This window comes from Oncorhynchus mykiss, chromosome 15, assembly GCF_057628025.1.
Source record: "Oncorhynchus mykiss isolate SJ-2025 chromosome 15, ASM5762802v1, whole genome shotgun sequence".
Lineage (NCBI taxonomy): Eukaryota > Metazoa > Chordata > Actinopteri > Salmoniformes > Salmonidae > Oncorhynchus > Oncorhynchus mykiss.
Window position 1 is genome coordinate 68,522,061 of NC_143036.1, and position 14,448 is coordinate 68,536,508.

The 14,448-nt window shown below is 46.2% G+C and overlaps 1 protein-coding gene across 1 annotated transcript in view; it reads left to right on the top strand.

Moving 5' to 3' along the window:
* The first annotated feature begins 2,792 nt into the window (after nt 1-2,792).
* Nucleotides 2,793-14,448, top strand: part of LOC110499846 (protein O-mannosyl-transferase TMTC2-like) — a 90,136-nt gene continuing 78,480 nt past the window's right edge. The window contains exon 1 of the mRNA XM_090200912.1: nt 2,793-3,279. Coding sequence (XP_090057038.1) covers nt 3,197-3,279 — 83 coding nt within the window. The 5' untranslated portion in view covers nt 2,793-3,196. The remainder of the gene's footprint in view (nt 3,280-14,448) is intronic.

The window sequence follows — 14,448 nt, forward strand, 5'->3', positions numbered from 1 at the left end:
TTGCTGAGTGTACCTTTACACCATATTGCTGAGTGTACCTTTCCACCATATTGCTGAGTGTACCTTTACACCATATTGCTGAGTGTACCTTTCCACCATATTGCTGAGTGTACCTTAAAGGGGGAGTGTTTGGTGAAGAACTAATGACTCTACACATGATGAACAATGATAGGGATACCTTTGGGCAAAACAAAAACAATATGTTTCAAAGATACGGAGAGCTTCTAGTTACCCGTCTAAAATGGTTGTCAGTCAGTGGTTTGAACAGAAGAAACCAGAGTAAGGTGAATGAATCAATGTAACAATTGTGTTTTAACAAGTGAAAAATAAAAGAGGTAAAAATATCACACACATGGTTTTAATGTGCAAATGTGGATTTTTTTTTGCGTGCAAATACTTGCAGATGTGGAAAACAATGTCTTTTTTGACTATGGCAACATCTGCCTTTGAGGACAGACTCCATGACCGCACCACATTCTATAGTGTGTTACCAGTAAAATGACAAAGAAAGAAAGAAAGAATGAAAGAAAAAAAGTATTGTTTTGCCTTCTACCAAAAACGGAGACTTAAAGAACAGACTGAATATTCATTAGCCCTGCAGGATGTAATTAGATCAGCGTGTAAACACCAGTAATAGTTTTTTTTCACCCTGGGCTGTTTACTTTCAGAGCAGGAATTGGTCTTTTTTTCCCCTCCACAAATCCCGTAATCACCCCCTTAGTCCCTATGGGGTTGTAGCCTATATAGTCAGGCCAGGTTGCTATGTTCATTTCCTTAAGTCCTGAATGTAGGCTTAGTTATTAAATATAATCTATACCGTTTTATTAGGGGGGCTAGACCAGTGGTTCCCTACTCCAGTCCTCCAGTACCCTCAACCGCACACATTTTTGTTGTAGCTCCAGACAAGCACACCTGATTCAACGTGAGTTTGTCCGGGGTTCCAACAAAAATGTGTACCGTTCGGTGTACTCGACTGGAGTTGGGAACCACTGGGTTAGACTCCTGCTTAAGCCTACTTCAGTTTCCACTTTCCTGCGGAGATGTTAACAGAAAATGTATTTGAGGGAAAAGAAACCTTCCAACCGGTTTGACTCCAGTCCTGGCATATCATACGATAAAAACACATGTCTGGTGGAGCCTAGAGGTCCACATATCCATGGTTTTTCATGGATGGTGTGTCTTCCTGAAAAATTAAAGGAGAGCTGCACACTCTAGGAGCTCAGAAGCAATCATTTTTTAACCAACGTTTTGACAGAAAAGCTGTCTTCATCAGGGTATGGTGTCTCTTCCTCTCTTCTTTCCAACCCAAAACCAGGGGCTGTGTCCCCTTCTCATGTGTCACATGGCTCCAACAGGGAATGATGGGAAAGAGGAAGCATCTCCCCATCAACTAGGGGCAAGGGAAACAAAACAAGGCTAAAGGTTCAACCGTAAAGGTTCTGTTGTGGTCAGGGGGGGTTGGGGGTCATGTTCAGGATCAGGGTCAATGGATGAGAGGGTTAGAAACCTTCTCTCTCTCTCTCTCTCTCTCTCTCTCTCTCTCTCTCTCTCTCTCTCTCTCTCTCCCTCTCTCTCCCTCCCTCTCTCTCTCTAACCCTCTCTCTTTAACTATTACGGTCCTTACAGTCTCCCCTCCGTCTCGTGCCATCTGTTTTCCCTCTCTTTCGTTCTTCCCTCTCTCTTTCCTGGGCTGTGGTGGATTTACACACACAGAGTTCCGACAGGAGAACAGGCCTGGGCCCAGCTGGTGCCCAGTGGGGCCTCGCCATTTGCAGCATGGTTTTCAAGCCACATGCTCGCCAGGATGAATCATATACAACAACAACGCCTCACAATATTGATCCTCCTCCTCGCCGCAGGGTGTTACTACAGTTCATTAATCATCACCTCTCCATCTATTCATCTACCACTCTTTTTCTGTCCCCCTTTAGCTCCCTCTTTATCGCTCATAGCTCTCTCTCTCTCTCTCGTGCTCTTCACCTTATATTTACCTCTCTCTACCTCCCTCTCTCATTTCCTTTTCTCCCTATCCATCTGTCTCTCTCCCTCTCTCTCTAGGGTTCCTCCCTCTCTCTTGTAGCTCCACAGGCGCCACTGTATAACCAATTAATCAATGCTATGCATAAACATACAGTAAAACAGGATCATTTAATATAGTGGGTCCATTTACATTGAGCAGAATCAACACTCTAGACTTTTGAACACACTTCACCATTAAAGGGGGTTGCAGGAGGCCAGACATCAACAGAGTGGGGCTTTGTCTGTTGTGGGGATAAGGCATAACTGTCATTAGTTAAAAGAGCCATTTTTTTTTTTTTACCTTTATTTAACCAGGCAAGTCAGTTAAGAACAAATTCTTATTTTCAATGACGGCCTGGGAACAGTGGGTTAACTGCCTGTTCAGGGGCAGAACGACAGATTTGTACCTTGTCAGCTCGGGGGTTTGAACTCGCAACCTTCCGGTTACTAGTCCAACACTCTAACCACTAGGCTACCCTGCCGCCCCAGCCATACATGCATGCTACAGCTTAGGCTATATATAAATCACATATATAGGCTATATTTGCTTAAACATATTCAATAAATCTCACAGTCAATCATTTTAATAAAAACATGACATTGGCATTGTTTTTGAATACATAGTTAGACAAAAAAAGATATTCCTATTTTACAAACTGGCAGCTATGGTATCTTTATATGACAGTGGGCTGGTTTATTTAGGCAGGCTAGCGCACTGAATATATGATTCGTGAGGCAAGAGTGCGTTAAATAAATAGCCTACGTATTTAAGCACCTATCACCTCTCTCAATGCTACGAGCTCGACCATTGAGAGCGGAGGAGGGGCTTTGCACATGCTCACGGTCTCTAAAACCACACGCGGCTCCTACCAGTGAGTATCTGTGACGCGGATGAGGATGCAAGCACAGAGAACAGCGAAATGCGCTCAGCTGTACGCTAACCAGGAGGCATGCCGCCCTAGTTTCGTCTCAAAATAGCCCTGACCCGACACGGCGCAAAATGGGTTAAAAGGAATATGGCGTGGATCGCGCAAACTTTCAGACACTTTGTTTGTACATGGGATTGGGTCTCTTAGTGTTGCGGAGCGGCCAAATGAGGAGAGGAGACAATACAGAAACGGAAATTCGCATCTAGTATTTTTCTTTACTTTCCCCCACCCTATTCTCTTTTTAAGACATGATTACAGAGTTGGTGTGTAGCGCGGTGGCATTGGTCCTCTATCTCAACACACTGAACGCGGATTTCTGCTACGATGACAGGTATGACCTCCCCTAGAGCCGTACCTATGGCAACATCATCAGCTCCACTTGTCTGTCATCTTTACAGTCTCAAAAACCCCTCGGGTGCAAGCAGTTTCTCGAGGTTCGCTGCGTGTCTGGGTGTTTGCATGTTCCATTGTCTATTCATGCTTATTTGTGTTATCCCATGAGAGCATTAGAGATAGAGTCATGGTTCACTCCCCTCAGAAAATGTCACTTTGTTTAATGTAAATGCGATTCTACTTTGTTTAATGCAAATGCTTTCTCCTGTTGCATTGAACAAACAAGCTACCCAAATAGGCTATAGAGGGGTTACTTGGTATTCCATTGTTATTGAAATCAATATACTGTCGCCTACAATGACGCATGAAGTGACACAATAACAACAACGGGGATATGTAGGTTATAAATTCATTATTATACATGCATGGTTCCTTCCTTTCTCTAATATCGGAGTAACCAGGACATGCAGCCTCTGTCATTCTGTGACAGAGTGAAGAAACGGGGACGGGAGCTTCTTTGTGTTGTCAAAGCACATCCCTGACAGGAGGAGAGGGATACTAACACGCTTCTTGCCCGGTTGTAATAATGCTGCTCTCTCCGGGGAAAATATCACATTTAAATGAAAAGACATGTTATAATTAGAATATATTTGTCGAGTGCAGCACGCTTGCATGGCTAAATATGTTGACACAATCCTGGAGTAGCCCATGCTTTCCAGGACTCATTGGAACGCTATTATCCAGAAAGCAAGCGGAGAGAACAATTCATTTGGATTGCAGAACGTTTGAGACTCCAATTTGGACATCCATCCACAATTGAGTGTAGGGTTAAATAGTCCAACTTTAGTTTTAGGCATTGGGGATTGTGATGAGAAATTAAAACTACAATAATCATTATCAGAATTGAAATTAGGCTGAAAAAACGATTGCAGCCTATACTGTACTTTAAGATGAGCAAGCCTTCAATGACATACTGGGGCAGCAGGTAGCCTAGTGGTTAGAGCGTTGGGCCAGTAACTGAAAGGTTGCTAGATTGAATCACTGAGCTGACAAGGTAAACATATGTTGTTCTGCCCCTGAACAAGGCAGCTAACCCACTGTCCCTAGTCCCTCATTGTGAATAAGAATTTGTTCTTAACTGACTTGCCTACTTTAAGATAAAAAAAAACCGACACACTAGTCTTAAGTTTTTTTTTCTCACTGTTTCTTGATTAAATCAATGTATCTTTGTGGCTCATCATGGGACCCTTGCTACTGGGTGAACTAAAAGCAGCAGGACTCCTACAGATGTAGGATCTTAATTTGATCACCCTGTTGTTGCAGGAAATGTCATTCACAGCAGGAAAGGCAAACTAAAATGTGTAGTCTATTCAAAGTTTAAAAAGGCTTCTAAATTTAGTAATTTCCACTTTCAAATGTCAGACTTGATTTGCCCTGACTAAACATGTATAAACCCTACAAAAATGTTCATTAATTATAATCAACACAATAATTCACATTCCCTGTTGCTGCAGGATTATTTTCCTGCTGTGAGAAACTGGTCAAATTAAAGCCCTACATCTGTATATGGGCATAAATTAGCTGGGCTCCTGGAATTCAGTGTAAAATCCCCATAACAAATCTATTTCTCTCTATTACAGCTCACACAGATAAATCATTGTTCCAAGTTTATACACATCATACCAACAGGTTTTGTCCCTGGCCGGCGACTCACCACTAGAGAGTTAGGAGCAGTTGGGGGCTCTGGTTAGCTTTACTAACACCTCCTTGGGGTCACAGACCCTTCACTGGTTGTCAGTACTGCTCGTTGAACCCTATGTGCAGCGGGTTGCACGGCCTACTCTGTTAGAGTAATGGAGTATCCCTCTGTGTGTGTGTGTGTGTGTGTGTGTGTGTGTGTGTGTGTGTGTGTGTGTGTGTGTGTGTGTGTGTGTGTGTGTGTGTGTGTGTGTGTGTGTGTGTGTGTGTGTGTGTGTGTGTGTGTGTGTGTGTGTGTGTGTGTGTGTGTGTGTGTGTGTGTGTGTGTGTGTGTGTGTGCGTGCGTGCGTGTGCGTGCGTGTGTCTCATGTGCAGTGTGCAGACACTCATCAAGCAAAACCTAGACAAATGTCTCGAGATGACCGAGCCTTGTGTGTGTGTGTGTGTGTGTGTGTGTGTGTGTGTGTGTGTGTGTGTGTGTGTGTGTGTGTGTGTGTGTGTGCGTGTGTGTCTGTGTGTGTGTGTGTGTGTGTGTGTGTGTGTGTGTGTGTGTGTGTGTGTGTGTGTGTGTGTGTGTGTGTGTGTGTGTGTGTGCGTGCGTGCGTGTGTGTTAATAAATGACGGAGAGAGAAAGAGAGAATTTGTTGGAGGGTAGTCTGTCTGTCTATTTGTCTGTCTGTCTGTCAGTCCAGTTACTCTCACATTGCTGTACACTTTTCCAGGATATGAGTGACTGTCTATATAATTACACAATTCTGAATGTACAAACAAAGCCCTCTACCGAAGCCCTCTACTGAAGCCCCTACTGAAGCCCTCTACTATGACTGCTTTCTATTACACTACCTGTATCTGACCATGTCACAGTGGAGTGAAGAAAGGCATCATGGCCCTCTCATGAGTTCATGACTAACTGTCAGTGTCCTAGCCACAACTCCCTGTGAGTCCACTCAGTGTAAGTTCAGCACTGGTGACCCTCTGTATCTATCAATGTCACTGTGATAATTTACACCCCTGGGAGAGAGAGAGAGACGGGAAGAGTGAAAGAGAGAGCGAGGAGAGAAGGAGAGAGAGACCGACTGTGTTCAGGCCCACTGCTCATGTACGGGGAAAGCTGAATACCAATCAGAATCCTGACCTCCATAGTCATCTATCAAACGGCTTCCTTTGACAGAGGTCAAGAGTCGCATGCTCCCTGGTCTCTCTCCCGATTGTTAGTGGAGAGAGCTGCATTTGTGTTTGTTAGGACAGGGCTGAAAGCAAGCAAGCACATCTGTCAAGTCTGCATTCTTGAGAAGACAGTCTTTGTATGTCTTCTTGACACTGTGCTGCTGTTCAGTTCTGTACAGGAGCGTTCTGGAGGCCGAAGAGGAGGAGGTGGAAATCACATGGTGGTTCTAGCTCAATGGGATGTTCTTGGTGCGTCTCTGTTTTCTCAATCACGTCAAATGTTTTTCCTGGGCACAGGGTTGGCCCTATGTCAGCCAATGGTAATATCAATAAAAAGCCATGTGTTTGAAATGACTGGAGTTTTACTGGCACGGGGGAAGAACGCGAGCCAATCATTCTTCTACAAGGGAAAATTGAGCTCAATTAGTATTGTGAGTATTCTGGTGTTCAGGAGCCAAGCTGAATGGTTTCTCTACAAACTAGATCAGGGACAGAACATAAAAAATACATTTGTATGTTATGTTTTTATTCTGTTGTCACTTATGAGGAAGGCCTTCCAGTACAAGAAGGAGGCAGGGTGATGTCTCAACAGGAGAAGATTGACAGCCTGAGAGCTGAGTTTATAGATTAGGAAACTCTCCCCTGAAAGCTCTTACAAAACGCATCATACTGTGGCACTTCCTGTATTTTGAAAGTTCTAGGTCTAGAAAACTTGATCGTTGACATGCAACACATCTTGGGACTGTATCAACAGGGGACTAAATCAACCAATACCAAAAGATAGTTTTTGAGTGGTATTTTCCTTTAACAAACAACATTGACAGCTGAGCTGGCATCACTAACAGACTGATCAAGTGGTATGTGTCTGAGGAATACGATAGTAGAGGAAGTCCTATTGACACCAAAGGTACAAGTGCGAATTGTTCTCTACAGACAAATGAAGCGTCTTCAGGAAGCATCCTGAAATGGAATGTCTAAGTGACTTTTAGTATTCCTAGTGATGTATCACCACACATCTGTGATCCCAATCGCGTCAGTCCCCCCCCCCCCCCCCCCTCCACCACCACCACCACGTAACCCAGAAATGCATTGTAGGTCCTTAGGGATTTGCAACAAAAACATCCCCCACACTTCTTTCAGAGGAGCAAAACAATTCAATCTGTGGGGAGTCGGGTGATGGCAGGGAGTAGTTTGGTGTGGCTTAACTGTGACCGAAATGGTTTCCATATGCATATCCACATGCATTTGGAAATTCTGATCCATATTGTATGTCGGAAGCCCTCTCTAACTGTTCTATCGTTGCCTCATGACACTGCCCCTTATTGGTGTAGGCTCCAATGAGTTAAGTCAGCCTCAATGATTGATTGAAGCGCTGTCTCAGGGAACAACAGAGGCATCGATGGGCCACACGCTTAGTCATCTCCCAGCACAGTTGGGCTTTTAATTGCGCAATTAATGACTCAACATTGCTTACTATGGAGCTCCTGGAATCATCGGGAGCTTTGTCACGGAATCAACTCCAACACTAGGGAACTCCTACTCTCACTCCCTCTTAAAAGTGCCAACAGTCGGACTTACGTCCATCGTAGCCCAGTCAGGGAAGGAAGTGGTGTTTCGTGAGGGCATTGTTGTGTCGGTGGGTGAGATTTACTTTAAATGTATCAGCGCCCATTGAAAAATGCAAAGGGCAAGAGAGTTATTTTCATCAAAACAGGGATGTATGAACTTGGTGTTCGCTCTATAACTTTGTACAGTTAGACTACCGGGTTTGCTTCTTTGTTGCTTTGTAAAGCAGGATACATTTGCCATTGATATGCCTCAACTGGTTGTTTGGGAAAGGCGTTCAATAGCCTTAATGGCACTAAGAGTCAGGAGTGTGACGGTTGCAGCTGCCTATTGATGAGTGTGATGGTTGCAGCTGCCTATTGATGAATGACGGTTGAAGCTGCCTATTGATGAGTGTGACGGTTGCAGCTGCCTATTGATGAATGACGGTTGAAGCTGCCTATTGATGAATGATGGTTGCAGCTGCCTATTGATGAGTGTGACGGTTGCAGCTGCCTATTGATGAATGACGGTTGCAGCTGTCTGTTGATGAGTGATGGTTGCAGCTGCCTATTGATGAGTGTGACGGTTGCAGCTGCCTATTGATGAATGATGGTTGCAGCTGCCTATTGATGAGTGTGACGGTTGCAGCTGCCTATTGATGAATGACGGTTGCAGCTGTCTGTTGACGAGTGTGACGGTTGCAGCTGTCTATTGATGAATGATGGTTGCAGCTGCCTATTGATGAGTGTGACAGTTGCAGCTGCCTATTGATGAATGATGGTTGCAGCTGCCTATTGATGAGTGTGACGGTTGCAGCTGCCTATTGATGAGTGTGACGGTTGCAGCTGTCTGTTGATGAGTGTGACGGTTGCAGCTGTCTATTGATGAATGACGGTTGCAGCTGTCTATTGATGAGTGTGACGGTTGCAGCTGTCTATTGATGAATGATGGTTGCAGCTGTCTGTTGATGAGTGATGGTTGCAGCTGTCTATTGATGAATGATGGTTGCAGCTGTCTATTGATGAATGATGGTTGCAGCTGCCTATTGATGAGTGTGACGGTTGCAGCTGCCTATTGATGAATGACGGTTGCAGCTGTCTGTTGATGAGTGTGACGGTTGCAGCTGCCTATTGATGAATGATGGTTGCAGCTGTCTATTGATGAGTGTGACGGTTGCAGCTGCCTATTGATGAATGACGGTTGCAGCTGTCTGTTGATGAGTGTGACGGTTGCAGCTGTCTATTGATGAATGATGGTTGCAGCTGCCTATTGATGAGTGTGACGGTTGCAGCTGCCTATTGATGAATGACCGTTGCAGCTGTCTGTTGATGAGTGTGACGGTTGCAGCTGTCTGTTGATGAGTGTGACGGTTGCAGCTGTCTATTGATGAGTGTGACGGTTGCAGCTGCCTATTGATGAGTGTGACGGTTGCAGCTGCCTATTGATGAGTGTGATGGTTGCAGCTGTCTATTGATGAGTGTGACGGTTGCAGCTGCCTATTGATGAATGACGGTTGCAGCTGTCTATTGATGAGTGTGATGGTTGCAGCTGTCTGTTGATGAGTGTGACGGTTGCAGCTGTCTATTGATGAGTGTGATGGTTGCAGCTGTCTATTGATGAGTGTGATGGTTGCAGCTGTCTGTTGATGAGTGTGACGGTTGCAGCTGTCTATCGATGAGTGTGATGGTTGCAGCTGTCTATTGATGAGTGTGATGGTTGCAGCTGTCTGTTGATGAGTGTGACGGTTGCAGCTGTCTATCGATGAGTGTGACGGTTGAAGCAGCCTATTGATGAGTGTGACGGTTGAAGCTGCCTATTGATGAGTGTGACGGTTGAAGCTGCCTGGTGATGAGTGTGAAGGTTGAAGCTGCCTATTGATGAGTGTGAAGGTTGAAGCTGCCTATTGATGAGTGACCATTGAAGCTGCCTATTGATGAGTGACCGTTGAAGCTGCCTATTGATGAGTGTGAAGGTTGCAGCTGCCTATTGATGAGTGACCGTTGAAGCTGCCTATTGATGAGTGACCGTTGAAGCTGTCTATTGATGAGTGTGACGGTTGAAGCTGCTTATTGATGAGTGTGACGGTTGAAGCTGCCTATTGATGAGTGACCGTTGAAGCTGTCTATTGATGAGTGTGACGGTTGAAGCTGCTTATTGATGAGTGTGACGGTTGAAGCTGCTTATTGATGAGTGTGACGGTTGAAGCTGTCTATTGATGAGTGACCGTTGAAGCTGCCTATTGATGAGTGACCTTTGAAGCTGCCTATTGATGAGTGTGGCCGATGCAGCTGCCTACTGATGAGTGTGACGGTTGTAGCTGCCTATTGATGAGTGTGACGGTTGAAGCTGCCTAATGATGAGTGACCGTTGAAGCTGCCTATTGATGAGTGACCGTTGAAGCTGCCTATTGATGAGTGTGGCCGATGCAGCTGCCTACTGATGAGTGTGACGGTTGTAGCTGCCTATTGATGAGTGTGACGGTTGAAGCTGCCTATTGATGAGTGACCGTTGAAGCTGCCTATTGATGAGTGACGGTTGCAGCTGCCTATTGATGAGTGACCGTTGCAGCTGCCTATTGATGAGTGACCGTTGAAGCTGCCTATTGATGAGTGACCGTTGAAGCTGCCTATTGATGAGTGACGGTTGCAGCTGCTTATTGATGAGTGTGGCCGTTGCAGCTGCCTATTGATGAGTGACCGTTGCAGCTGCCTATTGATGAGTGACCGTTGAAGCTGCCTATTGATGAGTGACCGTTGAAGCTGCCTATTGATGAGTGACGGTTGCAGCTGCTTATTGATGAGTGTGAAGGTTGAAGCTGCTTATTGATGAGTGTGAAGGTTGAAGCTGCTTATTGATGAGTGTGGCCGTTGCAGCTGCCTCTTGTTGAGTGTGACGGTTGCAGCTGCCTATTGATGAGTGTGAAGGTTGAAGCTGCTTATTGATGAGTGTGAAGGTTGAAGCTGCTTATTGATGAGTGTGGCCGTTGCAGCTGCCTCTTGTTGAGTGTGGCCGTTGCAGCTGCCTATTGATGAGTGTGAAGGTTGAAGCTGCTTATTGATGAGTGTGGCCGTTGCAGCTGCCTCTTGTTGAGTGACCGTTGCAGCTGCCTATTGATGAGTGTGAAGGTTGAAGCTGCTTATTGATGAGTGTGGCCGTTGCAGCTGCCTCTTGTTGAGTGACCGTTGCAGCTGCCTATTGATGAGTGTGAAGGTTGAAGCTGCCTATTGATGAGTGTGGCCGTTGCAGCTGCTTATTGATGAGTGTGACGGTTGCAGCTGCCTATTGATGAGTGACCGTTGCAGCTGCCTAATGATGAGTGACCGTTGCAGCTGCCTATTGATGAGTGACGGTTGCAGCTGCCTATTGATGAGTGACCGTTGCAGCTGCTTATTGATGAGTGACCGTTGCAGCTGCTTATTGATGAGTGTGACGGTTGTAGCTGCCTATTGATGAGTGTGGCCGTTGCAGCTGCTTATTGATGAGTGTGGCCGTTGCAGCTGCCTATTGATGAGTGTGAAGGTTGAAGCTGCCTATTGATGAGTGTGACGGTTGAAGCTGCCTATTGATGAGTGTGAAGGTTGAAGCTGCCTATTGATGAGTGTGGCCGTTGCAGCTGCCTATTGATGAATGATGGTTGCAGCTGCCTATTGATGAGTGTGACGGTTGCAGCTGCCTATTGATGAATGACGGTTGCAGCTGTCTGTTGATGAGTGTGACGGTTGCAGCTGTCTGTTGATGAGTGTGACGGTTGCAGCTGTCTATTGATGAGTGTGACGGTTGCAGCTGCCTATTGATGAGTGTGACGGTTGCAGCTGCCTATTGATGAGTGTGATGGTTGCAGCTGTCTATTGATGAGTGTGACGGTTGCAGCTGCCTATTGATGAATGACGGTTGCAGCTGTCTATTGATGAGTGTGATGGTTGCAGCTGTCTGTTGATGAGTGTGACGGTTGCAGCTGTCTATTGATGAGTGTGATGGTTGCAGCTGTCTATTGATGAGTGTGATGGTTGCAGCTGTCTGTTGATGAGTGTGACGGTTGCAGCTGTCTATCGATGAGTGTGACGGTTGCAGCTGCCTATTGATGAATGACGGTTGCAGCTGTCTATTGATGAGCGTGATGGTTGCAGCTGTCTGTTGATGAGTGTGACGGTTGCAGCTGTCTATCGATGAGTGTGATGGTTGCAGCTGTCTATTGATGAGTGTGATGGTTGCAGCTGTCTGTTGATGAGTGTGACGGTTGCAGCTGTCTATCGATGAGTGTGATGGTTGCAGCTGTCTATTGATGAGTGTGATGGTTGCAGCTGTCTGTTGATGAGTGTGACGGTTGCAGCTGTCTATCGATGAGTGTGACGGTTGAAGCAGCCTATTGATGAGTGTGACGGTTGAAGCTGCCTATTGATGAGTGTGACGGTTGAAGCTGCCTGGTGATGAGTGTGAAGGTTGAAGCTGCCTATTGATGAGTGTGAAGGTTGAAGCTGCCTATTGATGAGTGACCATTGAAGCTGCCTATTGATGAGTGACCGTTGAAGCTGCCTATTGATGAGTGTGAAGGTTGCAGCTGCCTATTGATGAGTGACCGTTGAAGCTGCCTATTGATGAGTGACCGTTGAAGCTGTCTATTGATGAGTGTGACGGTTGAAGCTGCTTATTGATGAGTGTGACGGTTGAAGCTGCCTATTGATGAGTGACCGTTGAAGCTGTCTATTGATGAGTGTGACGGTTGAAGCTGCTTATTGATGAGTGTGACGGTTGAAGCTGCTTATTGATGAGTGTGACGGTTGAAGCTGTCTATTGATGAGTGACCGTTGAAGCTGCCTATTGATGAGTGACCTTTGAAGCTGCCTATTGATGAGTGTGGCCGATGCAGCTGCCTACTGATGAGTGTGACGGTTGTAGCTGCCTATTGATGAGTGTGACGGTTGAAGCTGCCTAATGATGAGTGACCGTTGAAGCTGCCTATTGATGAGTGACCGTTGAAGCTGCCTATTGATAAGTGTGGCCGATGCAGCTGCCTACTGATGAGTGTGACGGTTGTAGCTGCCTATTGATGAGTGTGACGGTTGAAGCTGCCTATTGATGAGTGACCGTTGAAGCTGCCTATTGATGAGTGACGGTTGCAGCTGCCTATTGATGAGTGACCGTTGCAGCTGCCTATTGATGAGTGACCGTTGAAGCTGCCTATTGATGAGTGACCGTTGAAGCTGCCTATTGATGAGTGACGGTTGCAGCTGCTTATTGATGAGTGTGGCCGTTGCAGCTGCCTATTGATGAGTGACCGTTGCAGCTGCCTATTGATGAGTGACCGTTGAAGCTGCCTATTGATGAGTGACCGTTGAAGCTGCCTATTGATGAGTGACGGTTGCAGCTGCTTATTGATGAGTGTGAAGGTTGAAGCTGCTTATTGATGAGTGTGAAGGTTGAAGCTGCTTATTGATGAGTGTGGCCGTTGCAGCTGCCTCTTGTTGAGTGTGACGGTTGCAGCTGCCTATTGATGAGTGTGAAGGTTGAAGCTGCTTATTGATGAGTGTGAAGGTTGAAGCTGCTTATTGATGAGTGTGGCCGTTGCAGCTGCCTCTTGTTGAGTGTGGCCGTTGCAGCTGCCTATTGATGAGTGTGAAGGTTGAAGCTGCTTATTGATGAGTGTGGCCGTTGCAGCTGCCTCTTGTTGAGTGACCGTTGCAGCTGCCTATTGATGAGTGTGAAGGTTGAAGCTGCTTATTGATGAGTGTGGCCGTTGCAGCTGCCTCTTGTTGAGTGACCGTTGCAGCTGCCTATTGATGAGTGTGAAGGTTGAAGCTGCCTATTGATGAGTGTGGCCGTTGCAGCTGCTTATTGATGAGTGTGACGGTTGCAGCTGCCTATTGATGAGTGACCGTTGCAGCTGCCTAATGATGAGTGACCGTTGCAGCTGCCTATTGATGAGTGACGGTTGCAGCTGCCTATTGATGAGTGACCGTTGCAGCTGCTTATTGATGAGTGACCGTTGCAGCTGCTTATTGATGAGTGTGACGGTTGTAGCTGCCTATTGATGAGTGTGGCCGTTGCAGCTGCTTATTGATGAGTGTGGCCGTTGCAGCTGCCTATTGATGAGTGTGAAGGTTGAAGCTGCCTATTGATGAGTGTGACGGTTGAAGCTGCCTATTGATGAGTGTGAAGGTTGAAGCTGCCTATTGATGAGTGTGGCCGTTGCAGCTGCCTATTGATGAGTGTGATGGTTGCAGCTGTCTATTGATGAGTGTGGCCGTTGCAGCTGCCTATTGATGAGTGTGAAGGTTGAAGCTGCCTATTGATGAGTGTGACGGTTGAAGCTGCCTATTGATGAGTGTGACCGTTGCAGCTGCCTATTGATGAGTGACCGTTGCAGCTGCCTATTGATGAGTGTGACGGTTGTAGCTGCCTATTGATGAGTGACCGTTGCAGCTGCCTATTGATGAGTGTGACGGTTGTAGCTGCCTATTGATGAGTGACCGTTGCAGCTGCCTATTGATGAGTGTGACGGTTGTAGCTGCCTATTGATGAGTGACCGTTGCAGCTGCCTATTGATGAGTGTGACGGTTGTAGCTGCCTATTGATGAGTGACCGTTGCAGCTGCCTATTGATGAGTGTGGCCGTTGCAGCTGCTTATTGATGAGTGTGACGGTTGTAGCTGCCTATTGATGAGTGTGACGGTTGAAGCTGCCTATTGATGAGTGACCGTTGCAGCTGCTTATTGATGAGTGTGATGGTTGCAGCTGCCTATTGATGAGTGTGACGG